The 17,500-nt window shown below is 44.3% G+C and overlaps 1 protein-coding gene across 2 annotated transcripts in view; it reads left to right on the forward strand.

Annotated features, from left to right (window-relative positions):
* Window positions 1-17,500, forward strand: part of zgc:162952 (PKc_LIMK_like_unk domain-containing protein) — a 52,779-nt gene that overhangs the window by 15,285 nt on the left and 19,994 nt on the right. For both annotated transcript variants that reach the window (XM_063194825.1, XM_063194824.1), the window contains 4 exons: window positions 6,979-7,067; window positions 7,810-7,914; window positions 11,314-11,435; window positions 14,186-14,234. In XM_063194825.1, the coding sequence (XP_063050895.1) occupies window positions 6,993-7,067; window positions 7,810-7,914; window positions 11,314-11,435; window positions 14,186-14,234 (351 nt within the window). In that variant the 5' untranslated portion in view covers window positions 6,979-6,992. The remainder of the gene's footprint in view (window positions 1-6,978; window positions 7,068-7,809; window positions 7,915-11,313; window positions 11,436-14,185; window positions 14,235-17,500) is intronic.

Consider the following 17,500-nt stretch of genomic DNA (forward strand, 5'->3'; position numbering starts at 1 on the left):
CACCCTCCACGGAAACGGATTCCTCATGGCTTTTGCCAGACTGACTGACGGAGTCAACAGTCGGCTTTTCGCCCAGGCTAACCGCAGAGATACACCAGCGGCGACGCGATTCAAGCGACAGAGTGTAGCAGCAAGCGATACGAGAGATTGAGGAGACTAGAGTATGTCCGTACAGGCAGAAGGCAAAGCATTCAAGCATTCCCATTGGCTGTGGTCACTGACCTCTATACAGTCATTGGCTGTCGCGGCTTGTCGCCGAACCGCGTCATAGAAAGTTGAAAAGATTTCAACTTCAAATTGTCGCGCTCGTCGCGCAAATCGCTCTAGTCTCCAGAATCGCTTTTGTCTCTCGACTCAATACAAAGTCAATTACTTCCGTCGCTCTACTCGCTCAGATCGCCGCTGGTGTATCTCTGCGGTAATGTAGTGCATGCTCAGGATCTGACTCTCCAAGGCCTTCAACTGCTGAATAGTATTGAGAAGGCAGCTCAGCTTGTAAAAATTATTTAAATTACATGAATTGGTGACGCCAACGTGTCGGCTATTTTTACCTCTTAGTTGCTGATGGACAGAGGTGAACACGTCTAAGAGATGCAAATCAGGGACATTTTCTTGTTGTCCTCGGACAACCGACGTATCTGTATTTCTGAAGGCAATATCTTGACTTGAAGAAATTGATGTAATACCATGCTTGGTAACCCTACTTGAGATAAAACGTGTACGTGTTGAAAGAAGTGTAAGGCAGGTGTCTACTTTTCACAGCTGTGCACTCTTGTCTGGTGTGACCGTCCGTCATGATGGGGCTGGGGATAACTCGTAGGAATAGCTTAATTTTAGAACCTGCTTATAGTTTTAGTAGTTTTACCTTTTTAGCATCTGCTGCTAACTAAACGCCAGCAGCTTTGACCTCATCTGGACAAGCCACGACGCTCATCACACACGTCACATCTCCTAAACATGCCACCCTCTTCTCTCTAACTCTCGGGGATTTCACACAGATCTTGTCTGCATCCTGTGCGCGAGCGGTTAAGACCCCTAGCCACTCAGGCTGTCCCAACCCAAAAGAAATGATATCTCAGTCTCACCCCTGCTTTGAACATTCATGCTCTAGTTGCAGATTTGGTGCTGTGATGTGGCCTTATCTCGACCAGTGTGGACGTCAGAGATTGATTCAGATTTCGCTCCATTTCTGTTGAAAAGAGGTTTTAGAGGTGAGGGAAGAAGGCCAGCAGCTTCTCTGTTTGTTATGATAACAGAACGCCTAATGTGAACTAAACCTTTGCTCGATTAAATGCTCTGCTATTGAGCAGAGAAATTGCAACGTTGACGTACCATCTATGTTCAGGAAATAAACCATAGGCCTATGTACGATGTACTATGTACTATGTACAGGCCCTTGCACGGGGGAGGCATACATGCGATTTCGTTGTGTGCATTGAACACTTGTGTGCTATGGAGTGCTCTGTCGCAATGACAATGGCAGTTGGAGCTTCCCAGGTGGAAAAAAGTAGTCTTGCACAACCAAAAAAACTGCTGTCCTGAATTAGCTCCTAATTGTGACACTGTCTATGTCATTTTTTCATGAAATTTGTCTTCTCGGGGGCTCCCCAAGCAACCTGTAGCCTAGGGGCCCTAGGCCATCTTAGTCCGGCCCTGTCTGCCTGGGTAGTCAGGGATATTGACAAGGCCGACTAGTGGTTAGCTGCAGCTTTGGGGGGAGCGAGGGGAAAACGAGTACCGTAAGTAGGATGCACTGTAAGCGTTTTCTCTGATGGCCCGGGTGGGGAAGTGGGTCTGTTGTTGCTTGAGGTCAGAAAGTGCAGTGATTGTCTGGTATGAACAGAGAGAGAGAGAGAGAGAGAGAGAGAGAGAGAGAGAGAGAGAGAGAGAGAGAGAGAGAGAGAGAGAGAGAGAGAGAGAGAACAAGAAAACAGGGGGAGAGAAAGGAAAAGCATCATGAATATAGACAAAGACGACATGTGTTTGTGTCTCTCTCTCTCTCTCTCTCTCTCTTTTTCTCTCTCTCACTACCGATGGCACGGGCCTGAATCTCCACTTCAACGAGCCGGGGCCAATTGTGTCAGCGTGTCAGACTGTGCTTACCACCGCACTGGCACCACACAAGGGGCAGTGACAGCCCAGATCGAGATGACCCTGACCCACTGACCCTCTTACAAACCACACACACAGACACACACAGACACACACACACACACACACACACACACACACACACACACACACACACACACACACACACACACACACACACACACACACACACACACACACACACACACACACACAGAGAGACAGACCACCGGCAACAACATTTCAGTCAGTCAGAAGTTGACTGTAGTTGACTTCCTACAAAGTAGTATAGTAGTGGCTGAAGTGATTCTGTTGTTCAGTATGTTAGTTGTAGCAGTTGAGTTAAAGCTCCTATTAATTTTAAAAGAAGTTTAGAAAATTACTTTTTTTGTTACCAGAATGCCAATGAACAAGTTGTAATGTGAATAAGACTAGTCGTGTCATCCTTTGCATTAATGTTTACTTTAGTGCTCAGCAAAGTGTTTTACAGTGTGTGGACTAATTTAAGTTTCCAGGACGAGAGGCCCCCTACATCACCATAGTGCATTTTTTGTGTAGGGAAATAAGAGTGTGTTTGTGTGTGTGTCTGCGTGTGTGTGTGTGTGTGTGTGTGTGTGTGTGTGTGTGTGTGTGTGTGTGTGTGTGTGCACATGCGTGTGTGTGTGCGTGTGCGTGTGCGTGTGCGTGGTGCGTGCGTGTGCGTGCGTGCGTGCGTGCGTGTGCGTGTGCGTGTGCGTGTGCGTGTGCGTGTGCGTGTGTCTACTGAGATGCAGTGATGCAGTTCCTAGGAAATGCGTACTCATGCGGTATATGCTGCATATATCTTTTAACCTGTGCCTTAGTAAAATATGTGTCACCGATGACCACAAAAGGTTATGTCAAGTCAGGTCAACTCACATGTAACTGTAAAGCCCATTTCATACAGAGAAAGGCAACCCCAAGTGCTTCACAAACAACAAAAAAACCCAATGCAATTATGGACAAAATACAAAAGAGTAAAAACTAAATTAAAACAACGTACTGTGGGGGCACTGTGGCGCAGTGCGCTAAGCCCCCCACATTTTGGCTAGCATGCCGATGGGGACCCCGGTTCGAGTCCGACTGGGGTCATTTCCTGATCCCACCCTGTCTCTCTGTCCCACTCGCTTCCTGTCACCATCTCAGACTGTCCTATCAAATAAAGGCATAAAAGCCCCTAAAAATATATTTTAAAAAACCCCCAAAAAAAACAGCGTACTGTAAGCATGGTGCGTGTCAGAATCAATCTATGCCAGTACACCACATCTCACACTTCCTGTGAAAGCCACAGTGTACTGGATCATACCCACCCACGTCATGTGCTCGATGCCTGTTATGATGTGTGAGCTTTCTGAAAGCCACTATCGTAGTTTTGTGTTTGCTCTCTGATTAGGCTCTATGGAACACCTGGTATCTCTCACTGTGGCCAGCCAAGCATGATGCATGTTTGCTCCATCAGCCTCACTCAAAAGCACATGATGAGATATCGTACAGTAGAAGCCCATTGATCTGCTTCAGGGGCCACTAATTTGTGTCGTGAATAATCGGGAACTCCTCCCAATTTTTCCGGGAAGCAAATAACCAGTAGCAAACCCTAGTGGGTCCTCCATGCCGTTTGGGAAATGTTAATTGTGATGCTCTTCGTCAGACCAAGTCTCGAAGAGATTTGAAAGTTGATGATAATCAGGCTAAGGGTACTTGGGATTTGAACCCGCAACCCCCTGATCTAAAGGCCGCCACTTTAACCATTGAGTCATGGAGGTTGAGTGGTATGTATATGGAACAGTGAAAATTTAGTGACCCCTATTGTGTATGGTTTCTTAATGCAGCATGAAACCAGGTAAAAAAAATAGTGGAAAAATTGAGCCGTAGCTCCACTCTGTGTTTTTCTTTACTTTGATGTTGCATGCTATGTCATGGTGGAGTGTGAGGTCAACTCGATTATTGAAAGGCCACCGTTCTAAATTATTTACGCTCGTCTGACAGGCCATCTACTACAGCCACTACATTGACTCTGTCGCCAGAGAAGTACACATAATTGTGAGATTCTCAGAAAATTGTATTATCCATTTTTGAGCTATTTTTACATTTTCCTAGCAAGCAAGGAAAAATATTTAAACAATGGCTCAAGTGTTTCTGTGATATAACTCCATCAATATCATGTTGTTAGTTTACAACACACAATTTTCAAATAGGAGACTCCAGTGTAACTGTAATGGGCCATCAATGTACTATGGCACTGGCACAGTTAAGTTCATTTGATCAGAGCAGTTTATAGCAAAGTATTAGGTGCGTAGTTATATGAGCTTTCTGAAAGTTTTTGAAGACTGCACGTTAATACCAAGAAAAAAGATCTTAACGATAACTTAGTTGTGCTAATTACAAGATGCTGTATAAACACACGCACGCACGCACGACCTCACGCACGCCCTCACTCACGCACGCACGCACGCACGCAGGCACGCAGGCACGCACACACACATCCAACATCAACATCAACAAAACTGCAACTCTATCAATCCATCCACAAAAGGGCACATTTTACTTTTAAATCCTCTCAGCGCCGTGTGTGTGTGTGTGTGTGTGTGTGTGTGTGTGTGTGTGTGTGTGTGTGTGTGTGTGAGTGTGTGTGTGTGTGTGTGTGTTTGAGTGTGTGTGTGTCTGTGTGAGTGTGAGTGTGAGTGTGAGTGTGTGTGTGCGTGCGTGCGTGCGTGCGTGCGTGCGTGCGTGCGTGCGTGCGTGTGTGTGTGTGTGTGTGTGCTGCTGCATGGCTGCTGCTACAGCAGTGTTGAGTGGGCTCCTCTTGGCCCTGTGTGCTTCATCAGTAGGTAGGTGCAGGGAAGCTGACAAGGGGGGAGAAAGGGGTCAGTTGTCATGGGCCCAGGGATATGGGGGCCCCATGATTGGGTCCTCATTACATTGAATGTATTGGGTGGGGGGCTTTCAGATTACTTTGTCCTTGGCCCAGCCAAAGCTGTCAGTGGGCGGCCCTGGGTAGGTGCCCATTGAAGTTGGAGCATCAATTGTACTGGATTGTATGTGCTGCCTGTAGTGTGTCGTGGGCTCTGGCCTTTATTGAAGTTGACAAACAAACAACACACTCGAGCATCCCTGGTCCCATGTGTCACCTCTGTGTATAGTACAGAACCGCCTCACCTCTCTGCCGAGCGTGGCTGGATTGGCCATAAGTCATACAAGGCATTTGCCTGGTGGACTGCTGATGATTTTGGCCTGGTCCTCCCCTCAATGTAGTGGTATCAGTCCTCAGGCCACTACAGCGGACCTCTCCGAGTCAGATTTAAATATTAATTTTGGCTGTTGTGGGCAAAACAGCTAGTAATAGATTACTAAATATGTTGTGTAGGTACTGTTTCTGCCATTTCTCTACGCAGATAAGCTCATAACAAAGTTGTGAGAATCATGTGACTCAAACTGATGATGATTGAGACGAAGGTCATCAATAATCATTAGTTTAAGAGTTGCTTCCCTGATGAACAATATCTAACTTCCCCTCTGATCACCAAATGGCTGGCTCTCTGAGTCAGATTTAAATATCCATTTTGGCTGTTGTGGGGAAAACAGCTCATGATAGATGACTAAATATGTTGTCACAGGCTTTATTGTCTCTCTCAGTGCCTGGCGGATGGGTCTTGGCTGATGATGCCCGGTATGATTTTTTTGATCCAGTCCAGCTCTGCTGCAGAGTACCAACTGCCTGCCCCCTCCTTTCAACCTCATCATTATTCTATCCTTTTGTATGGCCCTCTCACTCATGCTCTCCACTTCTCTTTCTCTCTCTCTCTCTCTCTCTCTCTCTCTCTCTCTCTCTCTCTCTCTCTCTCTCTCTCTTTCTCACTCCTCATCTTTCTCTCTCTCTATTGCTTTCTATCTTTGCTCTGTCTCTCTCTCTCCCCCCCCTCTCTCTCTCTTGCTTTCCATCTTTGCTCTGTCTCTCCTCCCTCTCTATCTGACTCTCTTTTTCTCTTCCTCTCTCTCTCTCTCTCTCTCTCTCTCTCTCTCTCTCTCTCTCTCTCTCTCTCTCTCTCTCTCTCTCTCTCACTATCTCCTTTTTTTTACTTCACTATTCCTCTTTCTATGTCTGTTTTTTCCTCTCCTCTCATTACCATCTCTGTGTTCTGGCTAATTGGGTGCTAAGGAGGATGAAAATGACACTTTTGTGCATGTTGTCTTTCATCCAATCAAATCCCTCCCACGCGGCGGCCCGCCCGCTCGCTCGCTGCGCCCTCCTCAAGTGCCTTTCGCTGACCACCCTTCAGGTCTATAACAAAAACACCAAAAGAACAACAACTGCGGACTCAACTGCAGCCAGTGTTGCCAGATTGGGCTGTTTCCCACCCAATTGGGCTGCTTAGGATGGCCGTGTGCGGATAAAAATGGCATTTAGCAGAAAAACCCACCCAATTTTTGCCATAGAAATCAATGGAATTGGGTGGGATTTTGTGCTTTTAGGCAGGTTTAGAGCATTTTTTGGGCTGGAAATCATCATCCTCATCTGGCAACCCTGACTGCAGCTTTCTAATTATTTTTTCTTTAGAAAAATGATGAAAGCCTGATCAACAATTACACCTTGAAGGATGAGTTCAAGTTTTTAAAAAAAAATATTATGCCTGATTATCTTAGTAAGACAACAAAACGATGCATTTTCTGACTGTTGTGACCAGTGTGACTCGCCAGAAATAGGAAATAGGGATATCACTTATTCTCTTGCTCTTTCCCTGTGTTGCGGACTGTAAGCAATACCCTGAAAATAATAATTGTAAAATTTTTTGAATAAACGTGCCAGGCAAGTGTAATGTAGTGTGATGTAATCTAATATTGTCCGCTTGTGTGTGTGTGTTGTGCATGTAGCGGACATCCCCAGGATGTGTGAGGTGGATGTGAGTTCAGAGCCCAGCAGCCCTGGCCTGTACGGGGAGTCCTCGGACACCTACTGCCAGGTAGGAGTGGAAATCACAGCCTCCATGACAATATGATATGATATCGAAGTAAATGAAGGATGAATCACCGCACACTGGTATCTTTGCTGGTAGTTTATTTGGTGAACAACGCGTTTCGCTATTGCCTCATCAGGTTCAAGATACCAGTGTGCGGTGATTCATCCTTCATTTACTTGGATTACTCTTACTGCACATCACCAGCACCTGGACAGTGGTTGTGCACAGGGACGTTACTTTGATGAAATGATATCGATTTCATAAGGCATCGATTTCATTTTTTTCGGTACTTAAGAATGCCTTACAGTACGATTTCTTTTCACGATAACGATACAATTACTCTCCTTCTGCTATTAGGTTGCACAATTAACAGCTAGGGCATTGGGCAGTCGCCAGTGATTCGATTATTTAAGCATGCTATACTTAAGAATACCTCACGATACGATAAGAGACGATACGATACGATACAATATGATATGATTGGATCGTCGGGTGTTGAATCGATGCATTGATACATATCAGTGGTGTAGTCTACTTTTTTGTGGTGGGCATACTGTATATTTGAGCATTTTTTTAAGTGGGTATACTGTATATATTTGTGCTATTCAAAATAATGGATCAATCAATTTTAAGTGGGTATACTGAAATCCCTGAAATTTAGAAGTGGGTATACTCCGTATACCTGCATTCTACGTAGACTACACCACTGATACATATCGATTATTATGTACACCCCTATTGTCAGGTGGACCGATGGCAGAAGCTGCGCACCGCCGTACGCAAGCTGGAGTTCTGGGAGAACTTCACCGCAGAACTCATCGGGAGCGGATTCTTCTCCAAAGTTTACAAGGTACAGTATAAAATGAGGAGGGCCTGCTTGCCCCCCCACTCCCGTAACGGCCGACTTACATGGGAGCTGTTTCCACATGCTCTGAACCTGCCCACTCGCGTCGCGTGGGTGTGGTGAGAAACGTAGCATCGTTTCCCGTTCAAATTAGCATAGCTTAGCAAATGCTGTGGTCAAACAACCGTCTCTCTTCAATTACGGCACAAACACTGTATGTACAAATAAAAACGCAACAGGAGCGAAAATATTGGTCACCTTAACCCAAGTGTTATGTATTTTAAAAGCAGCTGTGAAAAACAATCGGTAGATTTGACACCACCAAAATCAAAACAGCCTCCATTTTTAAATATCCCAGTACTGCTGGTGACGCACGTGACGTCACGGCATTGATGGTTCTTGAAATCTCTCCCATTGGTTGACGATTCGCGGTGCCACTACATTTTTCAACCAAGCTCAACTTTGTCGCCCCGCTCGCACACTGCCCGCCACCCTCGCTTCGCTACGTCACCACCTCTTGCCTCACTACTGCGTCCCAACGGAAAATAATGGAACGCCTCGCTTCTATGGCTTTGGAAGCGCACATCTAAATCACCCGTAACTCCACCTGTGTGTATACTGTATGTGTGTGTGTGTGCGTGTGTGTGTGTGTGTGTGTGTGTGTGTGTGTGTGTGTGTGTGTGTGTGTGTGTGTGTGTGTGTGTGTGTGTGTGTGTGTGGCTGTTCCGATATATTGATTCACAGCCAAGACCTTTGTCTTTGATAATATACTTTAACACTGGCACAGACTAATATAATAATGCACACACACATACAAATGGACCCAGTCATACACTGTCCCGTCATAAATTAGCTGTTACCTGAATGGAAATGACCAAGTTGTAATGTGCGGTGTAATACGTTGTAATGTGTTCCACGGATGGAACGGCATGCCTTAAGGCCCGGGGGACAAATCTGGCCCACGGGGTCATTTAATTTGGCCTGCAAGATTATTTCAAATGTGTATTAAAGTTTGCCCACTTACACTATTAATAGTAACGTGACTTGATAATTAAATGGTGTGTGCCGCCATAGGAATGTAAGTGGGCAGATGCCAACATAACATCTTCTGCTCATGCAACAGAATAATATGTTCAGGTACATTTAAGCTATATATGTGAAATTGGCAATAAGTGCTTGCATGCACAATTTTAGACCATTCATGAAAAAATAAATATTGAGTTTGGCCCGCGACTTCATCCCAGATTTAGATTTTGGCCTCCTGTGAATTTGAGTTTGACATCCCTGCCTTAAGCGTTCTGCAGCATGTGTTGGTTGCATATTAAAGGCTATGTAATGTTGCTTTAGTCCTCCACATGCGTCATTGGGATGGTCAGTTGTGTTTTCTCTGTGTGACATCCAACACCAGAGTAAATCTAACTCATGATTTGTCACACAGTACCAGTGAATCTAAAACTGCACAGCTCAAAAAAAAAAAGATCCTTCAACCCACATAACCGCACAACTTAAGAGGATGGCAACTTATGATTCCGTCATGAGAGAGAGAGAGAGAGAGAGATAGAGGGGGAGAGAGAGAGAAAGAGAGGGGGGGGGGGGGGGGGACGATGTGGTCAAATGATAATATGCTGTAGCTAATTTTGTTGCCCTCGTCATCATTTTATGATTATTTTATTATTTTATTTTATTTTAAAATTCCACTGATGTTTTTACCTCAGCATGAAGAGACTTCTGAGAATATCTCATTTGGACAGAGGCCTCTCAACTCATCCTGTACAATCCTGCTCAGCCATGTCCTCAAGCAAACCCAAAAGCGAAAAAAAAACCTTGTGACAACAACACAACAATTTGGTTATTATTTCAGGATAAACAAGAAAATGATCATACAAAAAAAACACAAACAGATTTCGCCCAGTAATGTGTGAGTGTCAGCTCCCATTGTGTGGGCTGCAGCCATGAATGAGTGTGTTTGTGTTCATCATTAACCTTTTTCAACTTGGGGCCCACTCGAAATTGTCAAAAATGTATGGGGCCCACCTCTGACCCAATTAAGAATAAAACTCCAATAAATCAACAGCAACACACACCAAAATATGATCAATATTTTTGAAGAATGATTTCAAGGCCCACTTGGAATGTCCTCAGGGCCCACCGGTGGGCCCCGGCCCATAGGTTGAAAACCACTGTGTTAATAAGTGTGCGTATGGGCGACGCCGGTCACGCTGCACAATAGGCTGCTTTGTGTTGGGGTCTAATTAGGGCATACTTTCCATACCACCGACCCGGACCAGGCCCCGGCCCCGGCCAAACCACACCAGCTTTTAGGACTCATGCCATGCCTGGCCCGGCTGGATGCATATGCACACAGCACAGCTCAACACAAGTGTGTGTGCGCGTGTGTTTGTGTGTGTGTGTGCACGTGTGTTTGTGTGTGTGTGTGTGTGTGTGTGTGTGTGTGTGTGTGTGTGTGTGTGTGTGTGTGTGTGTGTGTGTGTGTGTGTGTGTGTGTGTGTGTGTGTGTGCGTGTGTGTGTGTGCGCGCAATTGTAAGGGGTTGACTGTGTGTGTGTGTGTTTGTGTGTGTGTGTGTATGTGTGTGTGTGTGTGTGTGTGTGCGTGCATGCATGTGTGTGCATGCGTGCGTGTGTAAGGGGTTGACTGTGTGTGTGTGTGTGTGCGTGCGTGCATGTGCGTGTGTGTGTGTGCGTGCATGCATGTTTGTGTAAGGGGTTGACTGTGTGTGTGTACATGCGTGTTTGTGTAAGGGGTTGACTGCGTGTGTGTCTGTGTGTGTGCGTGCGTGTATGCGTACATGCATGTCTGTGTGTGTAGCGGGCCACATTTATCTCTTACATAAATCCAGACTGGTCAGTATTGATGCACAGTGAGGGGTACACACGCATGCATGACCGCTCGCTCAAGAGGGCATGCAAACATACTGTACATGACCGCTGAAACGAGAGGGGTGGGGAGAGGTGAGAAAAACAGAGAGAGAGAGAGAGAGAGAGAGAGAGAGAGAGAGAGAGAGAGAGAGAGAGAGAGAGAGAGAGAGAGAGAGAGATAGAGAGATGATCATGCATATATTGTACTGCTGTCAACCCATGTCATTATTCAACATTCACTTTAAAATGCAAAAAGTACTTTAAAGCATTACACACTCTCTCTTTGATAGAGGGCAGTGTATTTGGTGTGTTGATTTACACTTCAAACATTTACTGCTTGCAAGGGCATCCCTCCGCGTCGACAGTGATATGCCCTTCTTTCCTAGGCCATGCACAAGCACTCATGCAGACACACACACACGCACGCACGCACGCACGCGCGCACGCACGCACGCATGCACGCACACACACACACACACACACACACACAGAGTAATAACAGTCTCTGATATGCCCTTGTTTCCCAGGTCTCTCACAACCACTCGCGCAAGGTGATGGTGGTGAAGATCTATAAGAACGACGTGGACCAGGACAGCATCGTACGGGAGATCAGTCTACTGCAGAAACTTTCCCATCCCAACATAGTCAGGTACTTTTTTTGTTATTTATTTATTGACTTTAGAAAAAAAGAAGTATCGCACACCAATAAAGCCTTTCTTAAGGTGCTGGCTTCCAGGGTATACAAATGTTAAAGAAAATGAAAAGAATGCCGCACACTCTGCTCCATGTTTTATTGGTGAAGTGACGTTTCGGCCATCTGGCCTTCAAACTTCTTTTCATTTTCTGTAACATTTATTTATTGACTGCCATACATGTAACATACTGACATTAATTTACATTCTTTCTCTGACCCATTCACTCACAACACACACACAAGTACACAAGTTCAGGAGGTATTCTATTTATTGTTTAGCTATTTATTTATTTGCTTACAAGTATTGCATCTCCGTCCTCTTGAGATGAGCCATCTTATCTTTGAGGGGGGTGAGTAGAGTAAAGCTCTCAACATACAGGGGTTGGAAAGAATAACTGAGACACCTGTGGTTTTATTGTCATCTAGTTCCTCTTGCGTCCGCAGTTAATCCTGTTGGATGTGGTTCATCCTTCTTGGTGGTATGCAGGCCTTACCTTAGATACTGTGGCTCTTGATACATCACAAAGACTTGCTGTCTCGGTCAAAGTTGCAACAGTTACACACGTACCAAGAATTTCTCCTTTTTGAACTCTGACATGTCACCATGTTGTGTGCATTGCAAAATTTTGAGCAAAACTGTGCTCTTACCCTGCTAATTGAACCTTCACACTTCACTTTACTGGTGCAATGGGCCATTAGTGAAGATTGCCCAACAGGCTAGTTCCACTAGAGCCATGGAACGTCCCACTCTAAAACGACAGGTGTCTCGGTTATTTTGTCCAACCCCTGTAGTTAGAGACTGTAAACAGTGGCGGAAAAATTGCATACAGGGCCCCAGGACAAGAGACTTATATGGCCCCCCATATGGCCTGCCATGGTCACAATAGGGCCCCCACCACCAATTCGGGAGGGCCCTGGGCCAAGGGGCAACTGCCCTCCCTATACATTGGCCCCTGACTGTAAAGCAGGAGCCCTCCTATGGCAACATAGTCAGATAAAGAAAAGCAGTGGTACTGCAGGCCACAGAGAACGGATGCTCCGTCTATTTCTCTTTCTGTTGCTGTCTCTCTCGCTGTATCACAATCTCTGTCTCTCTCTCTCTTTCTGTCTCCCTCAGTCTCGATCTATCACAATCTCTCTGTCTCTGTCTCTTTTTGTCTCCCTCAGTCTCGCTCCACCCCCCCCCCCTCTCTCTCTCGCCAAATTCAGATAAATGAGTTGTTTTACATTCAAGGACACAGGAATTTGTCACATGCATACACATACTGAACAAAATGTGAGCATTTAGTGAAATTGAATAATGTGAAAATCAAATCATCTTGCAGGCTTCCAAAAAAACAAGCATTATGCAGTCTAGAATATAGATGAATGAAAATAGAACTAGAGTATGTATGCTGGCAGTCTGAACGAAGCTTTTGAAAACTAAAATAGTGAATAACCAGCACGGTCAAGATGACTGCCCAGGGTGCGTTTCTCAAAAGAGAAGTTGTTAGCCTGTTAGCAACTTTGGTAGTTGCCAATGGGACAATGCATTGAAAACAACAAAGTAGCTAATGTAGTAAGCAACTTTGGTTTCCAGAAATGCAATACAATGTAATCCAGAAGTTATGCAAGTGGTCAGCTGCTCACTTTATCTTGGCCATCTCAACGTTTTATTTTCCTTTTTTTTTGCTACCGTACTTCATAGAAGGTCGTGGCAAGTTCATATCAAATGGACTGCAGCGGGCACAGTCAAACAAACAGATAAAAAACGATCACAGAAAAATGACTGGCCTCAGCTCACACGCATCCAGAGTTCGTGAAAACCAACTGCACTGAGGTCTGACATTTTGTCACAGCTGTGGGCAGCACATAATAGCATGAATACACACTTTACAAGCGTTTTAATTACACCACATCAAAGGGGTTCTCTGCTTGCTGGTGTATTTGTTTAAAGCTTTGATATTGTGTTGCCATAGTCCGGCTGTTTAAATGGACATAGAGTATTAAGCAGGCCTGTGTTTGGACTGTATCACTTTGGTTCCCAAACAGGGGGTCGGGACCCCTAAGGGGGGGTCATTAAGGTACTTGCGGGGGGCCGCGGACAGACGGGACTGTTTGCATAAAATCTTGAACATAGTATGCTGTTATAACCTTTCCATACATTGTCAGTAACAATATTCACTGGGTAATAGATGTATTTACCTGTCCTGTGATTTTACATTAACCCTTTAAGACGTGGCTTTATACATTTGTGGTTACCAGTATGGTAACGACCAAGTCGTGGTGCATTACTAAAGGGCCTAGTGTCATAGTATTGTAGTGCTATGGTAGTTACATTTCAATGACTATTACAGCGTGCCACTGGAGGTACGGCGAGCATTAAGGGGCTACAGCTTAGCAAAAACGATATATTTTTGCATTGAGAAAATGGGAGATGGGGGTCCCAAAAATATTCCAAGGCCCAAAAGGGGGTCGTGGCAAAATAAGTTTGGGAACCGCTTCTTTATTTGATCCCACATGAACCCCCGCGGCTGCACGTTATTACTCCCCATAGGAAGCCGGATCATGGTATGCCTCGTGAACTGTTAGCCAGTATTACACGACCTGGTGACATAACAATGACTTGTTCATGACAAAATATTGAACCCCCTCAACTTCTTAACCTCTTTCTAACCTCCAAATCTGCTCTGCTTTCTCCCTGCTTTACCCAACTCTACTATTAGGTATCTGGGCATCTGTGTAAGAGAAGACAAGCTCTATCCCATTCTCGAGGTGAGTTGAGTACTATAAGCCTTAGCACCTCCTACACTGTTTGTTCTCATAATCTCTGCTCTGTGTTAAGTGCTTAAAAGCTTAAAAGCCACTTACGGGTCCGCACGCTTTTGTGCAAAGTAATAAGCGCTGGAACTCTTTATCGGGGTGAAACCTGTCATGTTCCGGGCTATTGTGTGAGAGCTGAAGCTGTGAGAATGCCTTTGTGCTACTGTGTGTGTGTGTGTGTGTGTGTGTGTGTGTGTGTGTGTGCGTGTGTGTGTGTGCGTGTGTGCGTGTGTGTGTGTGTGTGTGTGTGTGTGTGTGTGTGTGTGTGTGTGTGTGTGTGTGTGTGTGTGTGTGTGTAGGTGTGTAAGTGTGTACGTGTGCGCGTATGTGTGTGACGTGTGCGTGTTTGTGTGCTTGTGTGTGTGTGTGTGCGGTGTGCAGCATGCATAGGTGTGTGTGTGCAACTACACATAAGAGTGTGTGAGGGGGTGATGCATGTAAAGACAATGCTCATGCAGCAGTGACAGTGCAGCATGAAGTTGTTAAACCAGAATACAGTATGACAGTATGTCAGTTGCCAGTAAACCAGACTACAGTATGTTAGCTGTTTCCTGCCTGGACCTGGTGCATAATATGAGTTGGTGTGGAGTTGTGAAACCAAGCTACAGTACTGTACGTTAGCTGGTTCCTGCATACAGTCATATGCACTCAGTGATATGAGTTGGTGTTGAGTTGTTAAACCACATGGTGTGTGTTTGATAGTTGGATCCTCTCTCACTCGGTACATCAGAGGCAGCTGTGTGTGTGTGCGTGCGTGCATGCATGCACATGGGTGTGTGCATTTGACAACAAGTCTGTGCTACATTTACTGTAGTTATTGCATTAAGACACAAGGCCCACCATGAATTTCTAGAATCTTCTAGAGTTACTAGAAGAATGGCAGTGACCAAGTTGTAATGTATTTAGTAAATTAAATGTAATGGTGTCTGTGTGTAAAATTGTGGTAGTGTAGTACAGTCTTTAAGACTATTGCAGAGTTCCACTGGTGGGACAGTGTCCATTATGAAGCTGCAGTGCCTTGTGTGTCTGGAGGTTTATGGCTTCCTAGTTAAACCATATTGTGTGTTTGCGGTGTGTTTGTAGTGTGTTGGCTTCATGTCTGGTGTTGCAGTGTGTGAGGGGGGCTGTCTGAAGGAGCTGCCTGGTCAGGAAAGATGTGTTTGGTCATGTTGTGTGTCTGTCAAACCAGGCTGTGTGTGATTCGGTTCTGGTGTGTCTTATGAATGTATTAATAGATAATTTGCATCCCTAGTGTATGATGGTTCCTCTCTGGTGAGTGTGGTGCATGAGTGCAGGAGGAGCTATTGGCCGTGTTGTGCGTCTGTTATAGCAGGTTGCAGGGCCCTAAAATAAACGTTTTTCATCCCTAGCCAAAATGGCTAGTAGATGTTTATCTTACTAGCCAAATACACACTCATTAAAGGGGTATGCCACTATTTTGGGGGTTAATACAGTTAAAATCGTTGGCTAGGGTTTATAAAGGTGGTAAAGTGTCTTATTTTATCCGTGTATCCATTGACTTTCACTAGCTTAGCGACATGCTCGCTCTTTTAACTTGTCTTAAAGCAAGACAACGGCTTACATGAAAAATATGGCACTTTACCACCTTTATAAGCTCCAGCCAACAATTTTAACTGTATTAAGCCCCAAAATAGTGGCATACCCCTTTAATGGGTCAAAGTGGCTTGTAAGTCTTTTCTACCTGCCAAACTGAAAGTTCTCCAGCATTTGGCATATTGCCAGGTGTTCATTTAGAGCCCTGCCAGGTTGTGTGTGATTCCAGGTTTTGTTTGTGTGATTCGGTTCTGGTGTGGCCTATGAATGGTACTGAGTTGTTGTACGATGGTTGTGTGATGGTTCCTTTCTGTTGTGTACTCTACTTAATCCTGTGCTAATGTACTTAAAAAAGAACTAACCCTAGTTTTGTAGGCTATGAATATGTCCTCGGTTGTGCTGTAGCTTGCTTTAAAAATCTTGCCAAATATGATGTAATGCAATGTAACGTAATGTAATGTAATACATGTAATTACAGTGGGGGATGTCTGGAGGAGCTTCTGACCAGGAATGACGTGTTTAAATCATGTTGTGTGTCTGTTGAACCACCTTGTAATGTAATGTCATGTCATGTCATGTCATGTCATGTCATGTCATGTCATGTCATGTCATGTCATGCAATGTGAGCAGTATGTGAGTAATAACCCAGGTGAAAAAGTGGTTCAATTTAGTACAATAAAAGCATGACAGAAGTGTACTTAGCATGTTAAAAGTGCACTCGTGCTTTTTGTGCTAAGAAAAAGTATGTTTACAATATGCTTATTTAAAGTGTACTTAAAATTAGATGTAATTAAGTTGCTCTCAAAGAAAGTACACTTAGCGAACTATACTTCAAGTGGACTTCGAAGATGTTTGGCTAAAGTGTATTTAGAAGAATATACTAATAGTGTTCTAATAGTGAACTTACTAAAAGTGTATTTTTTAATAACATATTGCAATTGTACTTTTTTAAAGTGCAATATGATTATACTTCACCCACTTGTCTTCGAAGTGTGATTTTATAAAGTGTGCTTGAATGTAAATCGCTTTAACATATTGCTATTATACTTTTTCTAAGTGCACCATGATTGTACTTCACCCAAATATCTTCAAAGTGTGCTTACACAAAGTGCATTTACCCATGATGCACCATCATACATGTCCCATCATGCAATGCACTTCTTGGAGCTAAATTTCTCAAACAGAAAGCCATTTATCCTGAAGGAATATTTTTGGTTTGCATGAAAATATTACTCATTGTTATATTCTGTGTTTATTGTAGGAGTTTTAAAATTTTAAAGTGGTACACAAAAAATGACCATGTTCCCACCGTCATTATGATGGTCACGTATATGTTCTGGTATATATAGGCTCACACTTTCCATGGTACCATGGTGGGAGGTAAGTTGGAACTAGTTGTTCACACAAAGAGTAGAGGGTCACCATCAGTGATCAATTCATGTGATCAACTGCAGGATGTTGGAACAAGATTGAAATAAAGTGAAATGTGTATCTGAAATCTCTGTAACAATGCAATGATTGTAAATGTCAGTTGTGCTAGGCATGCATACTGTATCACTACTGTGACATGTGGCTGTGTGTAATGTACAAGCTCTGAGGACCAGCATGGATTGTAGTATTACATTTATATTATTTCATGTACTTGGGAGTGTACTGTAAATATA

The sequence above is a fragment of the Engraulis encrasicolus genome, chromosome 3, assembly GCF_034702125.1.
Source record: "Engraulis encrasicolus isolate BLACKSEA-1 chromosome 3, IST_EnEncr_1.0, whole genome shotgun sequence".
NCBI classification, from domain to species: domain Eukaryota; kingdom Metazoa; phylum Chordata; class Actinopteri; order Clupeiformes; family Engraulidae; genus Engraulis; species Engraulis encrasicolus.